The following is a 21,114-nucleotide window of genomic DNA, read 5'->3' as shown; positions in this document are numbered from 1 at the left end:
TGGCCCTGGAATGGCTTGCCCAGCTTCTGGATTGCAAACCTACTACTCAAGAACCAATGCTCTTTGTGGGTGCCCTCTGTCTAATTTCCTAGCCTTCAGTTACAAGTGATGTCATTCAAAGTGTCCCATCCCAAAGCACCACCCGCAGGCAGAGTAGCCCTTCCTACTGGCTTTCTCTTCAACATGGTTTAATTCTTTGACCTTACAGAATAAAGGACTTTGACTTACCAAACTCTTTACTTTGCATTTAAGTGTTCCCCAAAGTCTTCTGCTAGCAGGTACACATTTGGGCAGGAAGCATAGTTCTTACTTTAGCTTATTGGCTTACATTAATTGACTTACAATAATCACACGCTGGCACGGAGCTTCTCTATAATCTGTAGATACCAGAGTGCTGGGCTCCAGTGTGCACACTGGTGACATGGTCATGATAATCTTTTAACTAGAAACCACTCACATGAAGAATTTGAAATGTGATCCAAACTTACAGAGCACACCGAAGAATTTAAATGCTTGTCCTCTTAAAAAAAAATGCTGTTTGCATTTTATCCATGAACTTAGATTTTAACCATGCAAAAGTTCTGTGAGCTACATTTAAGTTCCTGAAATCTGAAATAATTTTATTACACTAGGAAATAAAAATATGTATTTTTTGATCCTTGAAAAGGATTATGGATTTCTTTAAACTGATCTCATAGATATATAGCTTTAATATCTCTTTTGTCATATCTGACTGAAGATTTTCCTTTCATTTGGAGGGAAACAAACATTGACAGCCTCACACCTACACCAGTCGGATCTCAGATTCTTCCATGTCTGTATTTGACTCTTTCTTCTGCCACTTCCTTAGCCAAACATTTGCACATGTCCCTGTGCTGCCTTGGTTTTGCAGACCAACTTAACCTGCATCCCACTACGTGGGTTCTGAGCATCCCAGATGTGGGTTTCCAGCTAAAAATATGACACAGTTAGAACACTTTTCCTGACCTGGGCTGATAACATAGGGGACTGGGATTCTATTATCCCTGCTCTACTTACTAAGTGCAGGATAAAGATCATTTTTGCTCAGATGGAAATTGCATTATTTTTGCATCGTTTTTCCTGAACCACTGACTTCTTGGCCCTTATTTCACATGGAAAATACAGTGGGATGGAGCATCTCATATAAGGGAAGGTGCCGGAATGCACGCTCCGCATAGTGCGGGTGTATGTCTGAGTCTCCGCGCCCACCGTAGAAAGCAGCTTCAGATAGCTCAGAGTTCAGTCTGCTTGGGTGTTTCCTGATAATTCTATATAATCTGAATCTCTGGATGCTGTATAATAATACCTGATCACTAAGGAGCTTGTTTGTAGACCCAGATGCTTCCTCTTTGAAAAGTTGTCTGCAGCTCTTAACCCTAAAATGAGAGTTTCTAAAGTAGAAAAAAGGCAAGTGAATCACCAGACCAAAAGGGATGCAAAGCTTCTTTAAGCCAGTATAAATGGTATAGTCTCCCTGCAGACTTCTGTGCACTGGCCAGACCTATCGTTCCTCCTTTGATGTGCGGGTTTTCAAGCAGTTGTACTACGGGTGACCATTTCAGGGAAACGCATGTGGCTTTTTTAAGCACCCAGCCTGGACACTGTGCTTTCAAGTGCCTGCACCCAGCAGTACATTGCAAAACGAAGTCCCTTTCAAAGAAACGGGCTTCACCCTTTGTGCAAATCCTGATCTGACGTTTTGTCGAGCAAGTTGCAAGTTGAGCAGAGGAGGGGCATGAGAAAGTAAATCAATGAGCCAGGACCTAGATAAAGAACTCCTTTCATTTCTCATCACCCTGGACACCCTTGGATCCCCCAGCGTGCCTCTTGTAACCGTCATCCCTAGACCCTCCGCCATGCCGTCTTCATTAATAGTCATCTAACACCATGACCCTGCTTTCAGGTACAATCCCTCCACTCATTAAGTCGGTTGTGCAAAGTGAAGAAGGCCTGACAACCAACGAGGGGCTCAAGATGCTTGTGACCATCTCCTGCATCCTGGTGGGGGTCTTGTTGCTGTTTGTACTCCTGCTGGTGGTGCGGAGGAGGAGGCGGGAGCAGAGGCTAAAGAGGCTGCGAGGTGAGTGGCGGCCGCCTGGTCATCTGCTTGTGCCGCTCTCTCTGGACAGCCAGCCTGGCGGGAGCTACTCCCCAGGAGAAGGTCTTTTATTCTCCGGGCTGGGTCTCCCAGTGGCCTGACTCTATGATATGCCTTCAGCAGGGCCACAGCCCTAGGGGAAGAGTTGCACCATGTTACTACCCAACACAGTCAGACACTGAGAGAGAGTCAGCCTCACACCCGTTTCCTAAACCATAGACATCAATAGGCAAAGGAAATTATTTTCTCATGGGTCTTTCAACTCGGCTCGTCTTCTCAGCTATCTCAGCAAGGCCATCAATTATGGTGTCCTTTAAAAAGACCAATCACATTTGCTGTGGCAATGAGAACTATTTTATTGCCAGGAAGAGGAAATTGAGGGCTTCTAGTAAAGCATTGTGAAGCAGAAAACACACATTTTCCCAAATTAGAAATGTGAGCGAAAGCCCAGTGTAAGAGTTTCACTCAAACAACAAAAAAATCATGGAAGACAAGAACCTTGGCCAGACGAATACTATTGTGAGCAGGCACCATTATTATCATGGCCAGCTCTGTGAGGTCCCCGGTGATGAAGCTATTTCCAGCTTCTGGCTGAGAGCCCTTCCTTGCTGTTGCACCACAATGTGAGGAAAACGAGCTCTTTCCAACATGAAACCCCGTCAGGAAGAGTGGTTCTGAGTCCTTCACTTTTCACCTGTCACAGTATTCCACCAAGTCCCTTTTTTGATAAAATGCATGGACACGATGTTCTTATTTAATTAGTCCGGTGTGGACTAGAATCATGCAGCATTCTACATATTCCTAAAAGTAGTACCTGAGGAATGAGTCTGGGAACCCAGTCCCAGGACTTATCTCGGATGTCCCCAGACATCACTGATACACACAGAAAACACTGACATCTTCTGCAAACACTTCAGTTCACTGCCATATCGTGAGAGCAGCAGAACATGGTGGTACTTTCTCCCGTCGGCACTTAGGAGAAGCATTTCTCTTTACATGGCCCTAACACATTTTCCTATCAATTTGCTTCCACTTCACTGAAAAATTAGAATATTTAAAGTACATCATGCTCTGTACATGTTAATAGCCCTTCCGTTTAAATTTCCCACAGCCCCATCATTCAGATGAGCTGTCGATCTCGCTGAAATATCCTTGCTAAATCCCGTTACCCACTTACTTAATTTTGCAGACTTACCTTGGTAAATCCTATATATCCTAAGCACCATACTTTGTGCTTGTTGTTTAACACGAAGAGAAAGAGCCTTCTGAACTTCGGGTTTAGTGTAGGAGGCAGACACATGAACTTCTACCAGGAAAAGAACAAAAATGTCATGAATATCAAAATAGGGCTTCAAAAAATCCTACTTACCCACAAAAGAGGGAGCAATTAATCCCAAGTGGGGAGAGAAGGGGACGCCATCTTAGAGCTACATAAGAGCCACATACTGCTTACTATGTTGAGAAACCCAGTGTAAGGTGAACTGTGTTGGATTACATTCACAAGTGCTCTTCACTAAGATAACAAAAGGATGTTTTTCTAACCCTTTCACGGACAACAGAATCCCATATTCTGGACTTTAGAGACAATATTATTGAGGAACCAATAGCTGACAGACCAGCAAGGTTCTGTCCTTATTGCATTTATTTTTATTTTTTTTAATTATTTTTATTAACATATAATGTAATATTTGTCTCAGGGGTACAGGTCTGTGAATCATCAGGTTTACACATTTCACAGCACTCCCCATAGCACATACCCTCCCCAATGTCCATCACCCAGCCACCCTATCCTGCCCTCCCACCCCCCAGCAACCCTCAGTTTGTTTTGTGAGATTAAGAGTCTCTTATGGTTTGTCTCCCTCCCAATCCCATCTTGTTTCATTTATTCCTTTCCTACCCCCTGACCCCCTGCCCTGCCTCTCAACGTGGATGGAACTCGAGGGTATTATGCTGAGCGAAATAAGTCAATCAGAGAAAGACAATTATCATATGATCTCCTTGTTGCATTTAGATGGCCAGATCTAACTAGCTGCATTTCAAAGGCTATGAATTTTTCACATAACATCTTCTACAACCAACAGTAATTTTTTTTTCTCTTAATCATTTCCATTCGGTCACAAGGGTTTGGCAGCAAGTGCGTTAATCATGATGGCGCTCCTTCCCGGTATTCTGTCACCCTCTGCCAAGTTCGTCATCCCCGCCCCCTCCACCCCGGCCCTATTGAAGTACTCCTTCCTTCCCAGCTGTGGTTTAATTTGTCCCATTCTACCCATAATCTGAGCTCCCCTGTCTCTAAAGATGTTGAAGGTGCTGTTAACTCTTAATGACATATTGGGCTGTACTGATGGCAGGTCCACACACCTTATTATTATTCTTTTGTGGTTGTTGTTGTTGTTGTTGTTTTTATTTAAATTCTGGTTAGTTAGCATATAGTGTATTAGTTTCAAGTGTAGAATGAAGTGATTTATCACTTCCATACAACATCTGGTGCTCATCACAAGTGCAATGCCTTATCATTCAGGGATTCCTTCGCAAGGGCTCCCACCAGAAGATATCCTGGGACTGGCATTGTTACTGTGGACATCTCTACTCCTAGACACTGGTATTTCCATAGTGGCTCTTGGTAAAGAAAGCAATACATCACATCGGAGAGCACAGCCTTTCCCTCCCCAGAAACAGTTTTGTTTTCTTTGTGGCTGAGGAAAGACAGAGCCTGCACAAAGGTTTCAGCAGGAAGAAAAGAAGTACTGTGGGAAAGGGGGTGTACTTAAGCGAGATGCTGGGGAGCAAAGAGTCCCAGGAAGTAGCTTGCTGGAGTACAAACATGTCTTTCGTCTTGCATTTCGCACACGCTTCACAAGGCCCTCCAAACCCAGCATCAGACAAGAGGGCAGCAAGAGTGCAAAGGACGGGGGCCCCAACTCCAGCTGCTTCCTAATGGCACGTTTTAATGTGGAGGCACAGAAGTCAATTCAATTCAACAAACCATTGTTGATCATCTGCCATGAGCTGGCTGTCACCATTTTTTAAATGAAACATGAAATTTTCTTATTAACCACTTCTATTTGATCACAAGTGTTTGGCTAGGTCCCAAAGAGAAAAAAGAGGGCTACAACCGTGTCCCAGAACCACAGAAGCTGACATTCTATTAACAGTGAGGAAAGGCTTACAAGAGACAGACATCTTTCTCTAACTGTGAAAGTGCACCATGAAAAGACAGAATAGGGGATGTGAGTTATTGGGGAGGGAGGGGGGCTGGACTTGCCCCCAAACATTTCTATTTTAGTCCAGCAGAGCCCCCAAAATGTTAGTTAATAACATCATTTTTTTCCAACTCACTCATAGAGGAAAACTGTAGCCAGAACTTAGTGTAGTAGGTGCTTCCCTATGAAATAGAGCTCAGTGGTAGAGTCACCCAGTTTCAACCTGACCCACGTAAGGCACAGATCCTGGGCCTGGATTAGAATGAGTTCTAATATATTTACAGATTCAAAAGAAAGGGTTGCTTCATATAATATTGTTATCATCCCAAATAAGGACATTTATAATAATATGTCTATGTTGCTTGAGCAACCACCAATGAGTATCAAAACTGGAAATAAAATTTGGATTATATAAAAATACTGTGGGGTCCCTAATGGACACTGTTAGAGTTACTATTTAAGGTCAACTTCATATTTTTTAATTGTTTGATTGTTAGAAACTACTAAATGTTTATAAGCAAGGTATGTTTTACCATGTAGACTAACAACCTAGTTAGGTGAACATAACATAACATTCTTTTAGGTAAAAATGATGAAAAGAAGGAAGGAAGGAAGGAAGGAAAGAAGGGAATCAAGCAATTTAGCCAACCTGTATTTCTTTCTTCCTGAGAACTTCACTAATTTTAGAGCATAGCGATCTTCTAAAGTCTGAATTGTCTGCAAGTGCTACATTTAAAAAAAAAATCTGTAACCTTATCCAGGAGTCCAGAAGCAACCTTTTGCTTATAATCATGCCCTGATTTCTCCCCACTACTAAATCCTTCAAAGTGCAAGGTTACAGAACAAATCCCTGGCTGGGTCCATGATCCCAGAAGCCCCAACCTTGTAAAAATTTGATTCCCATGTCAAGTAATCAACACCAGTATCACTAAAAACTTCTTCCTTTAGTGTGAGTCTACCCAAGAAGGTGCAAAGTTGTGTTGGCACCAGCCAGTTGGGTCGACTGGTATACCAAGCCTAAAAGCCACTTTTGGAGCCTCAAATAAGCTACAGATACAAATCAATGGAGGGTATAAAATTTGACCACGCTTCTGTGGCAAAATGCCTTTCATCCTGTGAACAGAAGCGTAGTTATTTTAAGCTTGCTTTGAAATGGGTTAATATTATAAAAACAGATCAGTTCTGGAAGGCCATTCCCAGAGAGAATGTGGCCTCGTGGTTCTACATGGGCACAGATGAAGGCCATGAGGGATGGCTATTGTCTGCTAAGCTCCAACACCCCTTTCATCTGGTCTGCAAATGAGCTAAATGCTTTCCTTAATTGTAGGACCAAAAATGTGCTTCAACTTCAATAATCTAAGGAAGCAGCACAAGCTTCCGATCCCAAATTAACCACAACTTCACCAAGCTAATAAATGCCCAAGTTGTGGTTTATCTGGGATTCGAAGCGTGTGCTCTGAAACTTTCCCTTCCTTTCCTCCCTCCTTCCCTCTTTCCTTCCTTCCTTTTTTCTTTTCTTAAACCTTAATTTCTTAACAAAATTATTATTTCAAAACTCCAAATTTGCAATGGGAGAATTGAGTAAAAGGAGCTTCTGTATCAGAGGGTGGGGAGCAAAAGAGCATTAGGATGGCAGCAGGGCCTAGCCAAGGGCAGCTAGTGGAGTGAGGGACAGAGAGCCGCCATCAGGAGGGAGAGAGCTGGCATCGGTCCTGGCGCCTCCCCCACCTGGATATTCTAGTTGGTCCATGTTTGTACTTGTAGTTTTCACAGATTGCAAGTATATATGGTTTTCTTTTTTGGATATTTATTTAGTTGTGGTTTTTGGATCAGCTTTCATAGCACACTGATGATTGGAAATCCTATTTGTCATCTGGTAAAAAAAAACATATAAATGCAGACTCATAGCCCTTATGAAAAAAGCTACTTTATGAGATCCATTTCAATTTCACAGAAAAGCAGACACTGTTGTCAGGGAGCTTACGAAGAACTCTTGGTAGGATCGTAAATCTAGGTAAAATCTGCTACTCCCACACTGGTGTTCATTTCGGGGGTGTGTGCTAGCCCCTGCCCAACCACAGGGTGAAGCTAAGCATGCCCCACTCTACCTAACCAGAACGTCATGAATGAAAGTGTAGACGTGTGGCGATGATGGGATTTCTCTTTTTTAAGGAAATATTTGGGCCCGCAAAGTATGAGACGGCCCAGACTCTGGGTTGGCACAGCTGTGGTGTTTGAGGCTTGCCTTGGGCTCCCCTGGCACCCTGTGGTGGTGCTGCCTGGTGGGTGAGAACCTCTGCGCTGTGTGCAGACCCACGAAGGGAAGAGTGGTCCACAAAAAGAACACAGGAACGGGGCGAGACCACGCTGTAGTATTCATAACCCAACAGGGGTGCCTTTTCCTGAGAGCCCACTGAGTCACGTGGTAATCAATAGAGGACTATCTTCTACTTTTTCCCCTTCTTCCTCCTCCGTAACACTTTATGCGATGCTGCCTTGTCTCAGTCTCTCCATAGCAGTGCAAACAAGTGGAGTATAAACTTGGTAGTATATTATGCCCTATTTTGCTGATATGGAAACTTAAAGGAACTTGTCCAAAATCACATATCAGGACGGAGCTAGAGAGAGCACCCAGCTCGCTACTGCCCTATCCCAGTTCTCTTTCCATGAAACTTCCTCAGATCTGGGAATGGTCAAAAAAGAAACGGGATGTCCCATCAACTGGGTTGGCTTTGAAAGGGTTGTCAGTGAAGCCTGAAGTTAGAAGATATATCAACACGGAATCAACAGTTACTTTCTAATTTTATTTTCCCATGGAAAATAATTTTTTTTTATTTCTATAGTCAATACTTCTGTCTTCCATATCTTCTGCCTGATGCCCTTCTCTCTGCTGCTTCTCCTCACTAGATTATTGAAAGACAATTCTATACTCAGCAGCAATGCTTCTAACCAGCTCCTGAACACTCACGGTCTCACTTCCACCCCCACCCCCCAAAATGTTCTCCTGAAGGCAGATGACCAGTTACCTCCTAATCGCCAAATTCTCCTTCCAGATACCGTTTGCTAGGACTCATTGCAAATGTTATTTTTTGAAACCCCTTCCTTCCAAATATCCTGGTGCTATTTCTCTATCACGCCCAAGCCCAAAAGATTAATGGGGAAACACCAAGCCAAGGCTGGATATGTAGGAGTAGCAAAGGACTTTAGGAAAGGTGTCACAAAGTCTAAATCTCAGATTGAGCTGAAATTTGTGGGGAAAAAATGTGACAGGCAACACAAGAGACTGTTTAGCAAGAACAAGACTTGAGATGATGTTCTCATATTAACAGATGGCAGGTAGAAAGAACGACTCAATGTCTGCTTCGCTTTGATATGCACCAAGAGAAGTGCTATTAAAACCATAAAATGTGGAAGAAAAATTATAAAAAAGGAAGAAAAGGACAGAGAGGGAGCAGGAAGGAGGATAGGATAGAAGAGGGGAGAGAGGGAGGGAAAGAAAAGGAGAAAAGGAAGGGAGGAAGGAAGGAATGAGTAAAGGAAGGAAGGGAGGAAGGAAGGAACTTTAGAAAATAATCAGAGCCTCTGATTCTTTAAATTGACTTATTCTTTCAAAACCTACTATGTTCTAGTCATTATGGGAGCAAAAGAGGGGAAAATGCATAAAATAGTAGTTCTTATCTCTTGCTAGTAGGAAGGAAGACATGTTTATGACAAACTATTAAAGAATTCTAAATGATGAGCAACATAATATGGACACCAGTAAATGCTATGATGATGCACTGAAGGAGAAGACTCTTTCCCCGTAGGAATTACTAGGAAGGATATCATGTGGTACTGGTCCCTAGACCCCAAAGGATGATGTTTTAGGATTCTGGACAAATATTTTCCTGACATAATCCCAAAATATTTCTGGATAATCTTTGAACAGTCAAATTAAAGGTGTTGGAAACTAGTTATACTCCAAACCCATTTTCAAAAACAATAAATTCTAGAAATTACAGATTGAAATAAAGTAGTCTAGGTTATAGAAAGCATGGTTTGCGAGCAATCAGGAAATTATAGGGAACAGTAGAGGCCCAGAAAAACTCCACTAGCCTTGGGATGGGGCTGACTAATAAGGGAGGGCCAGGTTGAAGTCTGGGCAGGCTGAGCCCATTTTAGAGGTGGCAGAACTCCAAGGGGGAAAGAGAATGTATTAATGGGAGGACTCCAAATTTGAAGAGTTTTTGAAAGGCTGGAACAAAAGAGATAAAATGTAATAGGGATCATTGTAAAATCTACATAATTTGTAAAAACTCATTTGCAACCCACATAATGAGCACTGCATCCTCACAGGTGTATGAGAAAGAGAATATCAAAAAATGACCAGTTTCTGCTCTGGGCCTCATTTAATGAAGGACAATAAAAAAATCACAGGTCTTTCACAGAAGAGAGTCTCAGGAAGAGAATTACCTAGAAATTATGCCACCTGAGGAGGGACAGAGAAAATTAGAAACTTCAACTTGGAAAAGAGACAGGTGGCTCCCAGCTGTTGGAGATACTCGCATGGCTTGTGAATGGCTCCAGGTGTCCTCGTTATGTCCAGGTAGAAATTACATCAAGAGATCTCAGCACAAGAGCACAAAGATGTGTCCCACAATGAAGCGTATCCCCAGGAAAACATGGTGTGCTTAGCAGGGACTGGACTGAGCCTAGAGAGGAAGATGACTCAGCCAATGGAGAGAGGACGTGGGAACAGGAAGCCACCATGTCAAGTGGGAAAGGCTGTGCTGGACATAGTGCAGAAGGGTGCCTGAAGGCCAGAGAACCAAGGCACCAGCTTCACCTGGAGGGGCTTGGGGGGCTTCACAGTGCAAGTCACATCTGAATGTGATGCAGCAACAAAGGAAGCTTTCCAGGAGCCCTATCATGCGGTCTGCAGAGAATGCAGGAGTTAGAACCTCGGGCTGAAGGCTGGACGCGAGTGGCAGCGGGGCTGAAAAGATCGTTTGGGACCAGCACGTGAAGGCTCTTGCTCTGTGCTGAGTTCTATTGGCAGGGATTTCCCTTTGAGAGTTGCAAAGCGCAAGTGCGACACAGTGAGGGGTGTGTTTCAGGTCCATCCCCCTTCCTGCAGGCGCATGTCACTCAGAGAACTTACACACTGGAGGTGGGGAGGCTCGGGAGGGGGCTGCTGCACGTCGTGAGATTGCAACTGAGCAGAGAGAAAAAAGCAAATGTCCCATGGGGACATGTTGAGGTGACAGATCAACAGACTTGATAGCGAGTCAGACCTGAGATGGGAGGTGGGCGACAGCATCGACCCCTTCCTGGAGTGCTCGGTGTCCCAGCTCATTTGAGTATCTGCCCAAGACACGGTGGCGAGAGGCAAACGTTTACTGCAGGGCTGACTTGAAGAGTCTTTCGTGCTCTTGCAATTTCATGATTTCATGACTCTCAGTGTTCTTCATGTGCCCCAGACTCTCTTCTCAACCCTAAACAAAAGTGTGTCCCAGGTTTTGTCACCTCTTTTCACTGTCCCTACCTGAATATGAAGACCTCGGGCCCCATCTCAGTCCTGACATCTCTTTCTAACTCCATTCCAGTTCTGCCTTGAACAGCCTCCCCGCCTGTCCCACCACGGACACTAACATGGTCGGGTACCGTGGTGGGATTGAAGCCAAGCTCTCCGGCTCCAACCGCATTGCTGCTTCCATGTCCTTCCTGTGCTGTGACTTGCATGACCCTACACCCAGCCCTGCATATCCTCAATCTCGCCATTTCCCCGGACTCCCTGCAGCCCCTCCGCTGGTCCCTCCACACCCAGCAGGTCCCCATTCTTGCAGACACCATCCATCTGCTCAAGCATCAGATGCTCCCCACCCCCATCCTCACTGCAGCCAATCCTCCCAGCCTCTCACCTTCTCCACCAAGTCCCCGTCCCCAGCCCCCATGCCACACACTCTGGATGGATCAGCGTTAGTATACAGCACCCACACCCACCCATCACCACCTCTGCCCTCCTTCTACTCCTCCTCTTAGTCCGGACTATGGCCAATAACACAAAGTCCCACCTCCTCATTTCCTTATGCCTTGGCCAACCTCAACTCACAACCACGCTTGGAAACTTCTCTCTCCAGTCAAACTGACCTACTCCTTGCTTCCTGAAGGAGCTCGAATTCCAGAATTTTGTGCCATGGAGCTCTCTTCCCATTGGAGTCTATGCTCCCTGGGTCCCATGGTCCCTTTAAAGTGGGGGCAGTCTTGGATTTTTCCAGATTGACTTTGAGTGTCAACGTTCAGGTTGACCTGAACTAGATGGCTGTGGCCCTAGTTAAGGGTAGTGATGGAAAAAAAGTTTGAACCAACAGACATTGGTTATGAATTCCCACTCACCTGCAGCAGATTATGGAATGTATCTGGGTCTCCGTTTCCTGGTTTCTGAAGGAGGGCATGGTAATTCCCAGGCAGAGACTGACATATCCAGATTTCTAGTGCATGCTCTGTTTTGACCACAGCCCACCCTGTGTCCACTCCCAGAAGACATTCGCACTCAATCCCCAGTGCTCCTTGTGCTGTTGAACCCCCATCACTGTGAGTGAAATTCTACTGGTGACGTTCAAAGGTAAACTCACAGAAGAAGTATATTTCAAATAATGGAATTTTTCTCAGAATTTCAGATGAAATCAGGAGGAGGACATAGTAACCAGACAGAAAGAGAAAGGGGTTTGTTGCAAGATGGTAAGCCTAGGGAATCATGGACCAAAATGGTTCAGGGTGGCTGCAGCTGTGGACCAGCATAACCACAGTGAAGACACCTGCTAGTTATGGATAAAGAGAACTTGCAGTTAAAGCAAGCTGGTGTTCGAGAGCTGCTCCTCACCCACGTGTCGGGTGCCGCAATTCCTTAGCACATGGATGTAAAGAAAATCATGGGACAGAAAATGTGCTGACTTCAGGAACAGAAAAAGCATGATGATAATGAGCAAGATGAGGAAACCAGGTCCATTCTGAAGATGCTGGAGACTGACTTACCTTCCAATCAGGAGCTGAAGTACAGTGTGTACTCTTTACATTTCCTCCCCTTTTTTAGACTGTTGAGCTAGCCACTGCTTGGCTGTTACATAGAGCTAATTAATCCCACGCTTTTGGCATGATATATATATATTTACTTTGCAAGTGTTAAATCATTCAGGAAGAGAAGAAACTCATATCTGCTTGGTCTTTGCAGAGAAAGACGTGAACTAGGAAGTTAAAAGCTGGTTTGCTTTCTTTGCTTCACCATATGGGTGGGGTAGAAGGCAGTGTTTCATTTCCCAGACTGAACCCATCTGTGCACAAAACCAGGGCCCCATCATGAGGTTGGATGGGAGCTGGCATGTCCAACTTGAAGGACCGAGCCTTGCTTCATGGAGACACCAGCCCATGGGTGGTTATCCCCCTGATTGCCCATGCCCCTCACCCCTCAGTAATCCCATGCTCCTCTAACATAATAATGATTGCACTTAAATGTCAGCTCCCAAAGATAAAAGATGAAATGAAAATTCTCCAACATTTGCATTTCTCCACTATAGAGCTAGTCACATAGCTGAATCCATTTCCAGAAAGTTCTGTTTATTGAATACTACAGTTAACATCAAGACTTTTTAAAAAGCAATAGGGAAAAAAAAAGCAAGAAGAGGGCTTTTGTATTCTAAGAAAGGAAACATTCATCTTTTGCCAGGACAACATGTGTAAAAAGAAAAACAAATTATATTTTAAGGGAGATGAGAATTTCAAAGCAATGCCACCAAAAATGTAGAATTTTTTTCTACATCATTTTTAGACAGAATTTCTTTTGTCAGAGTGGTAACCAAATCTTAGTAAACAGTGTCCTCAGAGACAAAAAATAGAGAAAATTTTTTACTTTGGAATTTGAAATAAACATCTAGACACAAGATATGCCATTTATGTAATTCTTTAATCAACCTTAGGGACTTACATCTCTATAATAATGCTTTCTTAAAGTAATCTATAGTGTCATACATTTTTAATTTTTGATTCTTTGATAACAAAAAGAGTAGAATGTGTACTACATAAATAAACTAGCTTGAAAATGTTAATTTTCTGACTACTGAAATTAAATTGTTTTTTCAAAAATTGGCAAATACATACACCGTAAAGAGACTTTAGCAGGTGTCTGAGAATTTTTATGGTCCTAAAGTATTATACTGTTTTTGAAATACATATTTATGTATATGTATATATGTATATATTTTAAAAATATATATTTCAAGTATATATATATCAGAAATATTAAATATATTCTCTCAGGGAGAAAAAATCAGGAATCCACTAAACTTTTGGTTCTTAGTAGTGATATATGGATTTACAGGTACATTTTAAAATGGCTATTGTCATCTGACTGTAAAATATTTGTCATAAATGCCTAAGTGAATGTTAATGAGTTGTTTACCATGTACTAATATTAACTTTCTTTCTCCAGATGCAAAGAGTTTAGCTGAAATGCTCATGAGGTAAGAACAAAGCATACCATCTCAGATATCATGTTTAAAAGAATAATGTCCAACTTGTTTTAATGGTTTTTTAAATAATTGTCTGAAATTGATAGCACTTTTTATTTTTGACACATAAAGTTTATTCTATGTACCAAATATCCATATGAAGCCTAATAGGATACATAGATACCAAATAATATACTTTTCCACATGCCATTGGTAGTCTTCTGGTTGACCAGACTCACCCAGTGGAATGTTTCCCATTAAGCTGGGAATAAAAGACACATTATAAGGAAGTAGCTTTGGTTTTGTTTGCCCCCAAATATACCACCTTCGAGGTTGAGCCTTCTTCTTTAACAGTTAATCAAATGAAAAGAAAACCAAAAATGGCTTTGGATATTATATACAACTAACGGATCATTAAACACTACACCAAAAACTAACGGTATACTATGTTGGCTAATTGAATTTAAGGTTGTTTTTTTTTTTTTTTAAAAAAAGGAAATGCACTGTGCATTGCACTCTTCTAAGGAGATGGGATGATCAAGAAAGATCCTCCTTGCCCTCAGCTCCCATGGCACCATGAGCACCCCTACACTAGAGCACTCATCCACTTCTGCTGCAAGTATCTATTCACTGTCTGGTCTTGGGGGTCACAGCCTGATGTGTCGTCCTCCTGTTAGAAATACCAGCACAATACCTGATGAATGAATAGTGGTAGTTGAATAAATAAGTGAATTTTCACAGCTATAGGAGACACCCCAGTATTTGCATTTGAACCATTTTTTATATTGTAATGATTAAACCAAAAGTGAAAAAGGGTAATCAGAGTCTGGAAATCAGATAAGAAAAATGTTAGGAACCCTAATGATGCTGCTATTTTAGGATGTTCACTGTAGGAGAAGAAGAGGATGAGTTATGGGGTCTCTCCTACTCCCCACCCCACCACAGTTGGATTTAACATCTTTCCACATTTTTGCATATAAAATTGGCACTTTTTTATTATTATTCACAGTGATACCCCAGCCCATATATCACCAGTATCTTTGAAGGCCTAAGGCAGAGTTCAACTGCCGTTGGCCCATAGATTACATTTTCCACAGACATCTTTTTGATCATATTGTGGTTTTTTGTTTTGTTTTGTTTTAAATATTTCATTTACTTATTTGATAGAGGTAGTGAGAGAAAGAGAACATGAGAGGGGAAAGGGTCAGAGGGAGAAGCAGACTCCCCGCCAAGCAAGGAGCCCAATGCAGGACTTGATCCCAGGACTCCAGGATCATGACATGATCCAAAGGCAGTTGCTTAACCAACTGAGCCACCCAAGCACCCTGGTCATGCTGTGTTTTAAAACTATGTGCACTGTATATTGTTATGGAGGACTCAGGATTACTCTGAAATATTTGGAGTGAACAATTAAATAAATATAAGTGTCATTTGCTAAGGTTAGGGATCAGGAAGGTAGATGCAGTGTAGAGACTTTTTTTTTTTTAGGACAGGAAAAGGGGGATGTTGATGGGAATGAAAAGGCTCATACAGGTCATGTTGAATTTGGGATGCTTCCCAAGTGTCCAGTGAAAGTGTCAGAGAGCTGGTAGCAGGAATCTAGACCTCAGAGGAGAACTCAGAAATGCAAATGGCCTATAATATGTATCTTTCATAATGGGTCTTTGACCCATCCTTCTAGATCGAATTTGCATGAGAAGAATATGAAAATCTATATAAAATGACTTGAGTTGCTCTACTGCAAGTCTGTACTTGTTTGCTAATCAAGTATTGGGACATTTTTTGTGGTCACATGGGAGGCATCCAGACACACATGCACCTGTACAGAGCAAATCTGACAAAACATATGAAAAACGAACAAACAAAAAAGGCCAGTCATTCAATTTATAGTAGCTTATTTACCAAACAAAATAAACTTTCTAATGTAGACTTAAAAATATGAATTCATTGATGACATTTAGAAATCAAGAGATTTCTTTTCTCTTTCTTTTCTTTTATGATTATGTTCAATTAGCTAACATATTAGAAACACATTAGTTTCTGATGTAGTGTTCAATGACTGATTAATTGCGTATAAGACCCAGTGCTCATCACATCACTTGCCCTCCTAAGAGATTTCTTATAAAATTGTGGTTTTTTGACTTCTGTTGAAAATAATCTGGCCATACTAGGCACAGCGTAGAGATAAAGGCTGTCAGGAGATCCATCAAGTGACCCCTGTAGACTGGGCATGACTTCTGCTCTGTGTAATAGGTCACCATCCCTTTCTCTACCCCAGTCCACTTCACTGGTTTGTACCACAGCCTACGTCCTGCAGCCCTCCCAGAGACCTTTCAGCCACTTCCTTCGCCATCTCTTCAACCAGAGATCCATGTCTCTGCCCAAAGCCCATGACACTGGAATCTGTGGTTTCTGACATGTTCAACATCTGTTTGGTTAGGATGAGTCGGTATTAGCTTCTCTGATGTCCTAGAATGCATCCCTCCCCCTTCTTATTAGACCCATGGGAGACATCAAAAAGGATCTTCTTCATTAATAGGTCAATCACTGTGGTTGAAAGACCACCTGCTGAGCAAAACAGGAATTAATAGTGGTATTTGAGGTTAACAGTTGCCAACATGAAATTAGGACCATTCAAGCTAATAATTACTTCCACTTAAGGTAGTTGAGGTAGTTTTCCCCCAGAGGATACAGTGATTGAAAAGGGAGAGAATTTCCAAGCTTCTCAAATAGGTGGATTTTTATGGGATTAATTTAGAAGTAAACACAATGCTTTTCATCATGAAGGGTCAGTTCAATCTGAGTTTGGCAAGTTGGTGGGGCCAAGCATTAAAAGACCCTGTCACCTACCTGGAGATCAGAGGGCCAACCATATTTTGAATGTGGTCCAGAAAATCAAGGCAAGTCACATCTCTTGGTGTAGAGAAGGCTACAGAACTGCTGTCTCTCATCTTCGCTGCTGCTTGCGTGGGAAATGGAGAACTTGGCAGGCGGGTGCAGTGAGAACATAGAGCCGCAAGCCTGCGTTGTAGACCTCATGTTGCCACGTGCTGGTTCTGTGGTCTTGGGCCAGTCATTTTCCCCCTGTATGCTCTACTTTCTACATCTAAAGCTAACAATTTGCAATTGTTCCTAGCTTTACCATTCTGGGATCTTGGTGAAGATAACATATTTTCCAACCATGTTCCACAAAAAGTGTATCTGCATACTTTAGTGGGATTAGCTGTCCGAGGGCCAGGAAGGCAGATGCTACTGTGGAACAAACACAGATGAGCTGGTGCCAGGGTATCCCCCACACAGTGTCATCCCCCGTCTCCCGTCACTGGGCTTCGTGCTTCTGCATACGCCTCTGTTTCACCCAAGCAAATCACCCCCCACAGAGAAAGAAGAGAGACTTTACCCACCAGGCCTAAGATAGAAAGGATTTTCTTTCTTTTATGATGATGTGAACATAATTTAAAGCAAAATACCAGCCTTCTAAGAGGTAAGACTAGGCTGCTCTGAGGCGTTAGCCAATACGTGATTAACATCCAAAGACCCGTATTATTCAGAGCTGAAAGTGGAAAAGCCTGGAGAAGGGTTCAAACTGTGAATGTAAATGAGTTTAGCCTTTTTGATGTTCCTATTTTAAGACACAGAGTAAAAAAAAAAAATGAACTATTATAATGAATTCCTGATAGCCCTACAGTTAGTTATTCTAAACTTATGGAATGTTTCATATCATATTTGAGAAGGTGGGTGAAGTGCAGACTTTTTCATTAGTTTTTTTTTTTTCTCACAAAGCTTAAGGAAATATTAAGACTTTAAAGAGTTTTAAAAACTGCAAGTAATTTATTGGCTAAGCTGGGAAATACCATACTCAGTGAACAAGGGTCAGCTCTCTGTCATTTTTCATCAGACAGCCAGAGGGCAAATGGATAGTGGAAGATTATATTTCAATAATAACTAACGTACTTGGCATGATCCCGTATCATAAACAGATGCGATTTTGTTCCTACAGTGAAAACATCCAGAATCTTTTCACAAATGAGTTTTCCTCATAAAGGTGTTTTTTTGTTTGTTTGTTTGTGAGTTTTTTTTTTTTTTTTTTTTGGTGGGGGAGAAGTTTTGCTGCTGTTTTAATGACCAATTATTGTAATTTTAGAGATTCAGCCTTCCTAGAACAGTAGATTATAGACTATGGCAGCCACATTAAGAAAGCTGAGACCTAATAACCCATTAAATGAGAAGAATATTACTGCCTCTGGGACTTGTCACTCACTCCCACTGTACCCCCCAAACAACAGGATTTATTCAACAAGCTTCAACACACTTATATTGAGCACCTACTCCGACCACATACTGCTCTAAGTCGCAGGGATATACAGGGGCAGAACGGAAGGGGCTACCCCTTGAAGAGCTCCTATCCCAGCGGGAGAGACAGATCACAAATGAGATAAGTCAATTAAACATATGCTCAAGAGTTTTCAGCGCTGAGGAAACAAAACGCAACAGAGGGCAGGGAGGGGCAGCACCAGTAGTGCCCAGCACTGGACCAGCCTGGCTCCACTGAGAAGACAGCACCTGCATCAAGTCCTGAAGCCAGGGAGGGAGCCACACGGCCACTTCCTCAAAGCAAGGGGGACAGCAGTGCGAAGGGAGAGAGGAACAGTTAGCTCCTGAGGCTCAAGGTTTGTTGGGCCATGCTCATGCCTTTTGCTACAGGACTTGACAGCATGCATTCCTTCAAGGAGGAGGAAAAATTTACTTCCAGCTTTGATTGTCTTTGTCTATGAAGCTCAATCATATTCTAAGTCCTCGTGGCCACTGCAGTGGGGCACAGTGGCTATTTAGCATGCTTCCTGTGCTGGTCTGACAGTGGTCCCCTTATTGTTAAGTACAGTCTGAGCTTGGGTTCATAGTGTTTAATAGAGCAGCCGCAGACTGCCTCATAACTATTCATGATGAGCAGAAGGAACTAGCTCACATTTCTATTTTTGGTGCAAGGACAAGCTCAAGTCCCTAGTGGAGTTTCTAAACAGACCTTTCAGATACTCACAGAGGAGCAGTTCCCCATCTGTTTTTGTGGAAATAGAGCTTGTCTAAACGGCAGCCCCCAAGTCACCAAAATGTTCTTCATTTCACACAAGTATTAGAATCTATGCTATAAAACACACACACACACACACACACACACACACAGTGAAAATGCAGTTAAGTAAATAATTTCAAAAAACATATAGACCATGTGAGAAATTCAGGCCAAACGTTTGAATTTGGGCTCTGCATAATTAGCATGAGCTAGCTACATAACCCAGTTACTCTTCTGCAGAGGAAGAAATATGGTTCAAGATCAAGTCCTAAGTAGGAAAGAAAGCACCTTTCGGAAGCTATCATTTCTGTAGGTTGTTTTGTTTATACTCAAATGAGGGAAGGACCATTACAAAACATTCAGAATATCACCCCAGCCTTCAACATGCAAATGTCTACAGGGGTTCTTGTGTGAACTTGACCTTCAGATTATTAACATTCCTTCAGCTACAGGGTTCAGAGGTAGGTGAGTCGTCGTCAACAAGAAAGGATCCAGGACTCCTGGTGAGCACTTAGTTGAGAAGAAAACATTTCAGACGTAGTATGGATACCCTCTTATCATTTTCTACTAAAAGTAACTAATGCAGAGGTAAATCATCGAGTGAAGTAGAAATCTTTCTCAAAGTCGATTTTGGCTGGATTTATGGATGCCATAGTTTATCACATCAATGAATTATTTTGAATGATCGTTGGTCCTTAGAAGTTGTTTGAATATACAGGTGACCCTTGGATGATGCAGGCATTATGGGTGCTGACCCCCACATACAGTTGAAAATCCACACATAACTCTCGATTTCCCCAAAACTTAACTGCTAGTAGCCTACTGTTGACCAGAAGCCTGACCCATTACATAAACACTCAGTTAACACATGTTTTGCATACTCTATGTATTATATACTGCATTCTTACAATAAAATAAGCTAGAGAAAAATGTTATTAGGAAAACCATAAGGGAGAGAAAATATTACAGTACCAGCCTGTGTTTATGGAGAAAAATCCACATGTACATGGGCCCCTTCAGTTCAAACCTGTGTTCTTCAAGGGTCAGCTCTACATTATTTTGAAATCTTCTCAATCCTTACAACTCTGTAAAGACTGCACAATCCCTCCTGTGATGCAGATTTCTAATTAAAGCCTTTATTAATTTTTTGTGTGTTTTTGTGAAACATGCAGATTATTATTTTTTTCTGTAGAATTTGACTGAATTTGATTATCCCATGCCATTTTACCACTTATTTTCATTTACTTCTAGAACACAACTCACTCTGAGAGTAATTTTCTGGTACACAAATTCTTACAGTAGTTGGGTTTTGTTTTTAATTCTAAAATGTGATATGAGTTAGGATAAACTAGTGTCAGGGAAGTTAACACGGTTTAAGATTTGTCACTGGAACAAAAATAAAATGACACCAGATGTAAATACAAATCCATTAATAGAAACCCCACCCAACGAGCAGCCAGCGCACATGCTTTCTCCCTTGCCACCACTGGAACATCTCATGTCTGACAAATGGAAGTGTTGCTGGTTTAAAAATCACCTTTTTTTCTTGTTTGTTTTACTTAGCATTACACGAGAAAGGGGAAATTCCAAAAGTTCTATCAAAATGGAACCAATTTCTATTGGCAGTTTTCATTCTTTGAATCTCGCAACTGACTATTGAAGGTTCATATTATAAATATCATTCGAAAGAAGGAAAAATATTTTTTCCTTCTCCTTTCCCCCTTTTCCTTCCTTGCTTTTTTTCCCCCTCCCCTTCCCACAAGGTGTTCAAATAATGCAATGGTAAACCTAGTTGATATATAAGCACCTACAGGCATCATGTAAGTCTGAACTGCGTTTGTTCATAAATCCCCTCTATTTTATCCCTAGTAAGAATACCCGGACTTCGGACACCTTGAGCAAGCAACAGCAGACCTTGAGGATGCACATTGACATACCCAGGGCTCAGCTTTTGATTGAAGAGAGAGACACAATGGAGACCATCGGTAAGGGGCCTTGTTCATGGCTTCATACAATGTGTCTGCTACAGCCATGCCTTCTCAGCCCAAACCCCAGGAGTTATGGGAACATGAGAGCTACATGAGCAAAGGTAGAAGGGAGATGATTGTTATTGAGGATAATAATAAATACCAGCAAATGTGGAGGGGAAATTAACTCACACGTAGCTCAGAGGTCACCTGAAACAGGAGTTCCCCAACCTTGATCCTTGTTGGGTCTTTCCTGGAGACACTATTGGTG

At 42.2% G+C, this 21,114-nt stretch overlaps 1 protein-coding gene across 1 annotated transcript in view; it reads left to right on the top strand.

Annotated features, from left to right (window-relative positions):
* The window catches only part of LOC111155672 (DS cell adhesion molecule), a 766,750-nt gene that overhangs the window by 717,446 nt on the left and 28,190 nt on the right, over window positions 1-21,114 (top strand). Inside the window, exons 28-30 of the mRNA XM_022515961.1 lie at window positions 1,925-2,101; window positions 13,787-13,817; window positions 20,746-20,861. Coding sequence (XP_022371669.1) covers window positions 1,925-2,101; window positions 13,787-13,817; window positions 20,746-20,861 — 324 coding nt within the window. The remainder of the gene's footprint in view (window positions 1-1,924; window positions 2,102-13,786; window positions 13,818-20,745; window positions 20,862-21,114) is intronic.

The sequence above is a fragment of the Enhydra lutris genome, unplaced genomic scaffold (assembly GCF_002288905.1).
Source record: "Enhydra lutris kenyoni isolate GAN:26980312 unplaced genomic scaffold, ASM228890v2 scaffoldscaffold43, whole genome shotgun sequence".
NCBI lineage: Eukaryota > Metazoa > Chordata > Mammalia > Carnivora > Mustelidae > Enhydra > Enhydra lutris.
The sequence above is the reverse complement of the archived record's forward strand: the minus strand, read 5'-3'. Positions and strand labels throughout refer to the sequence as shown.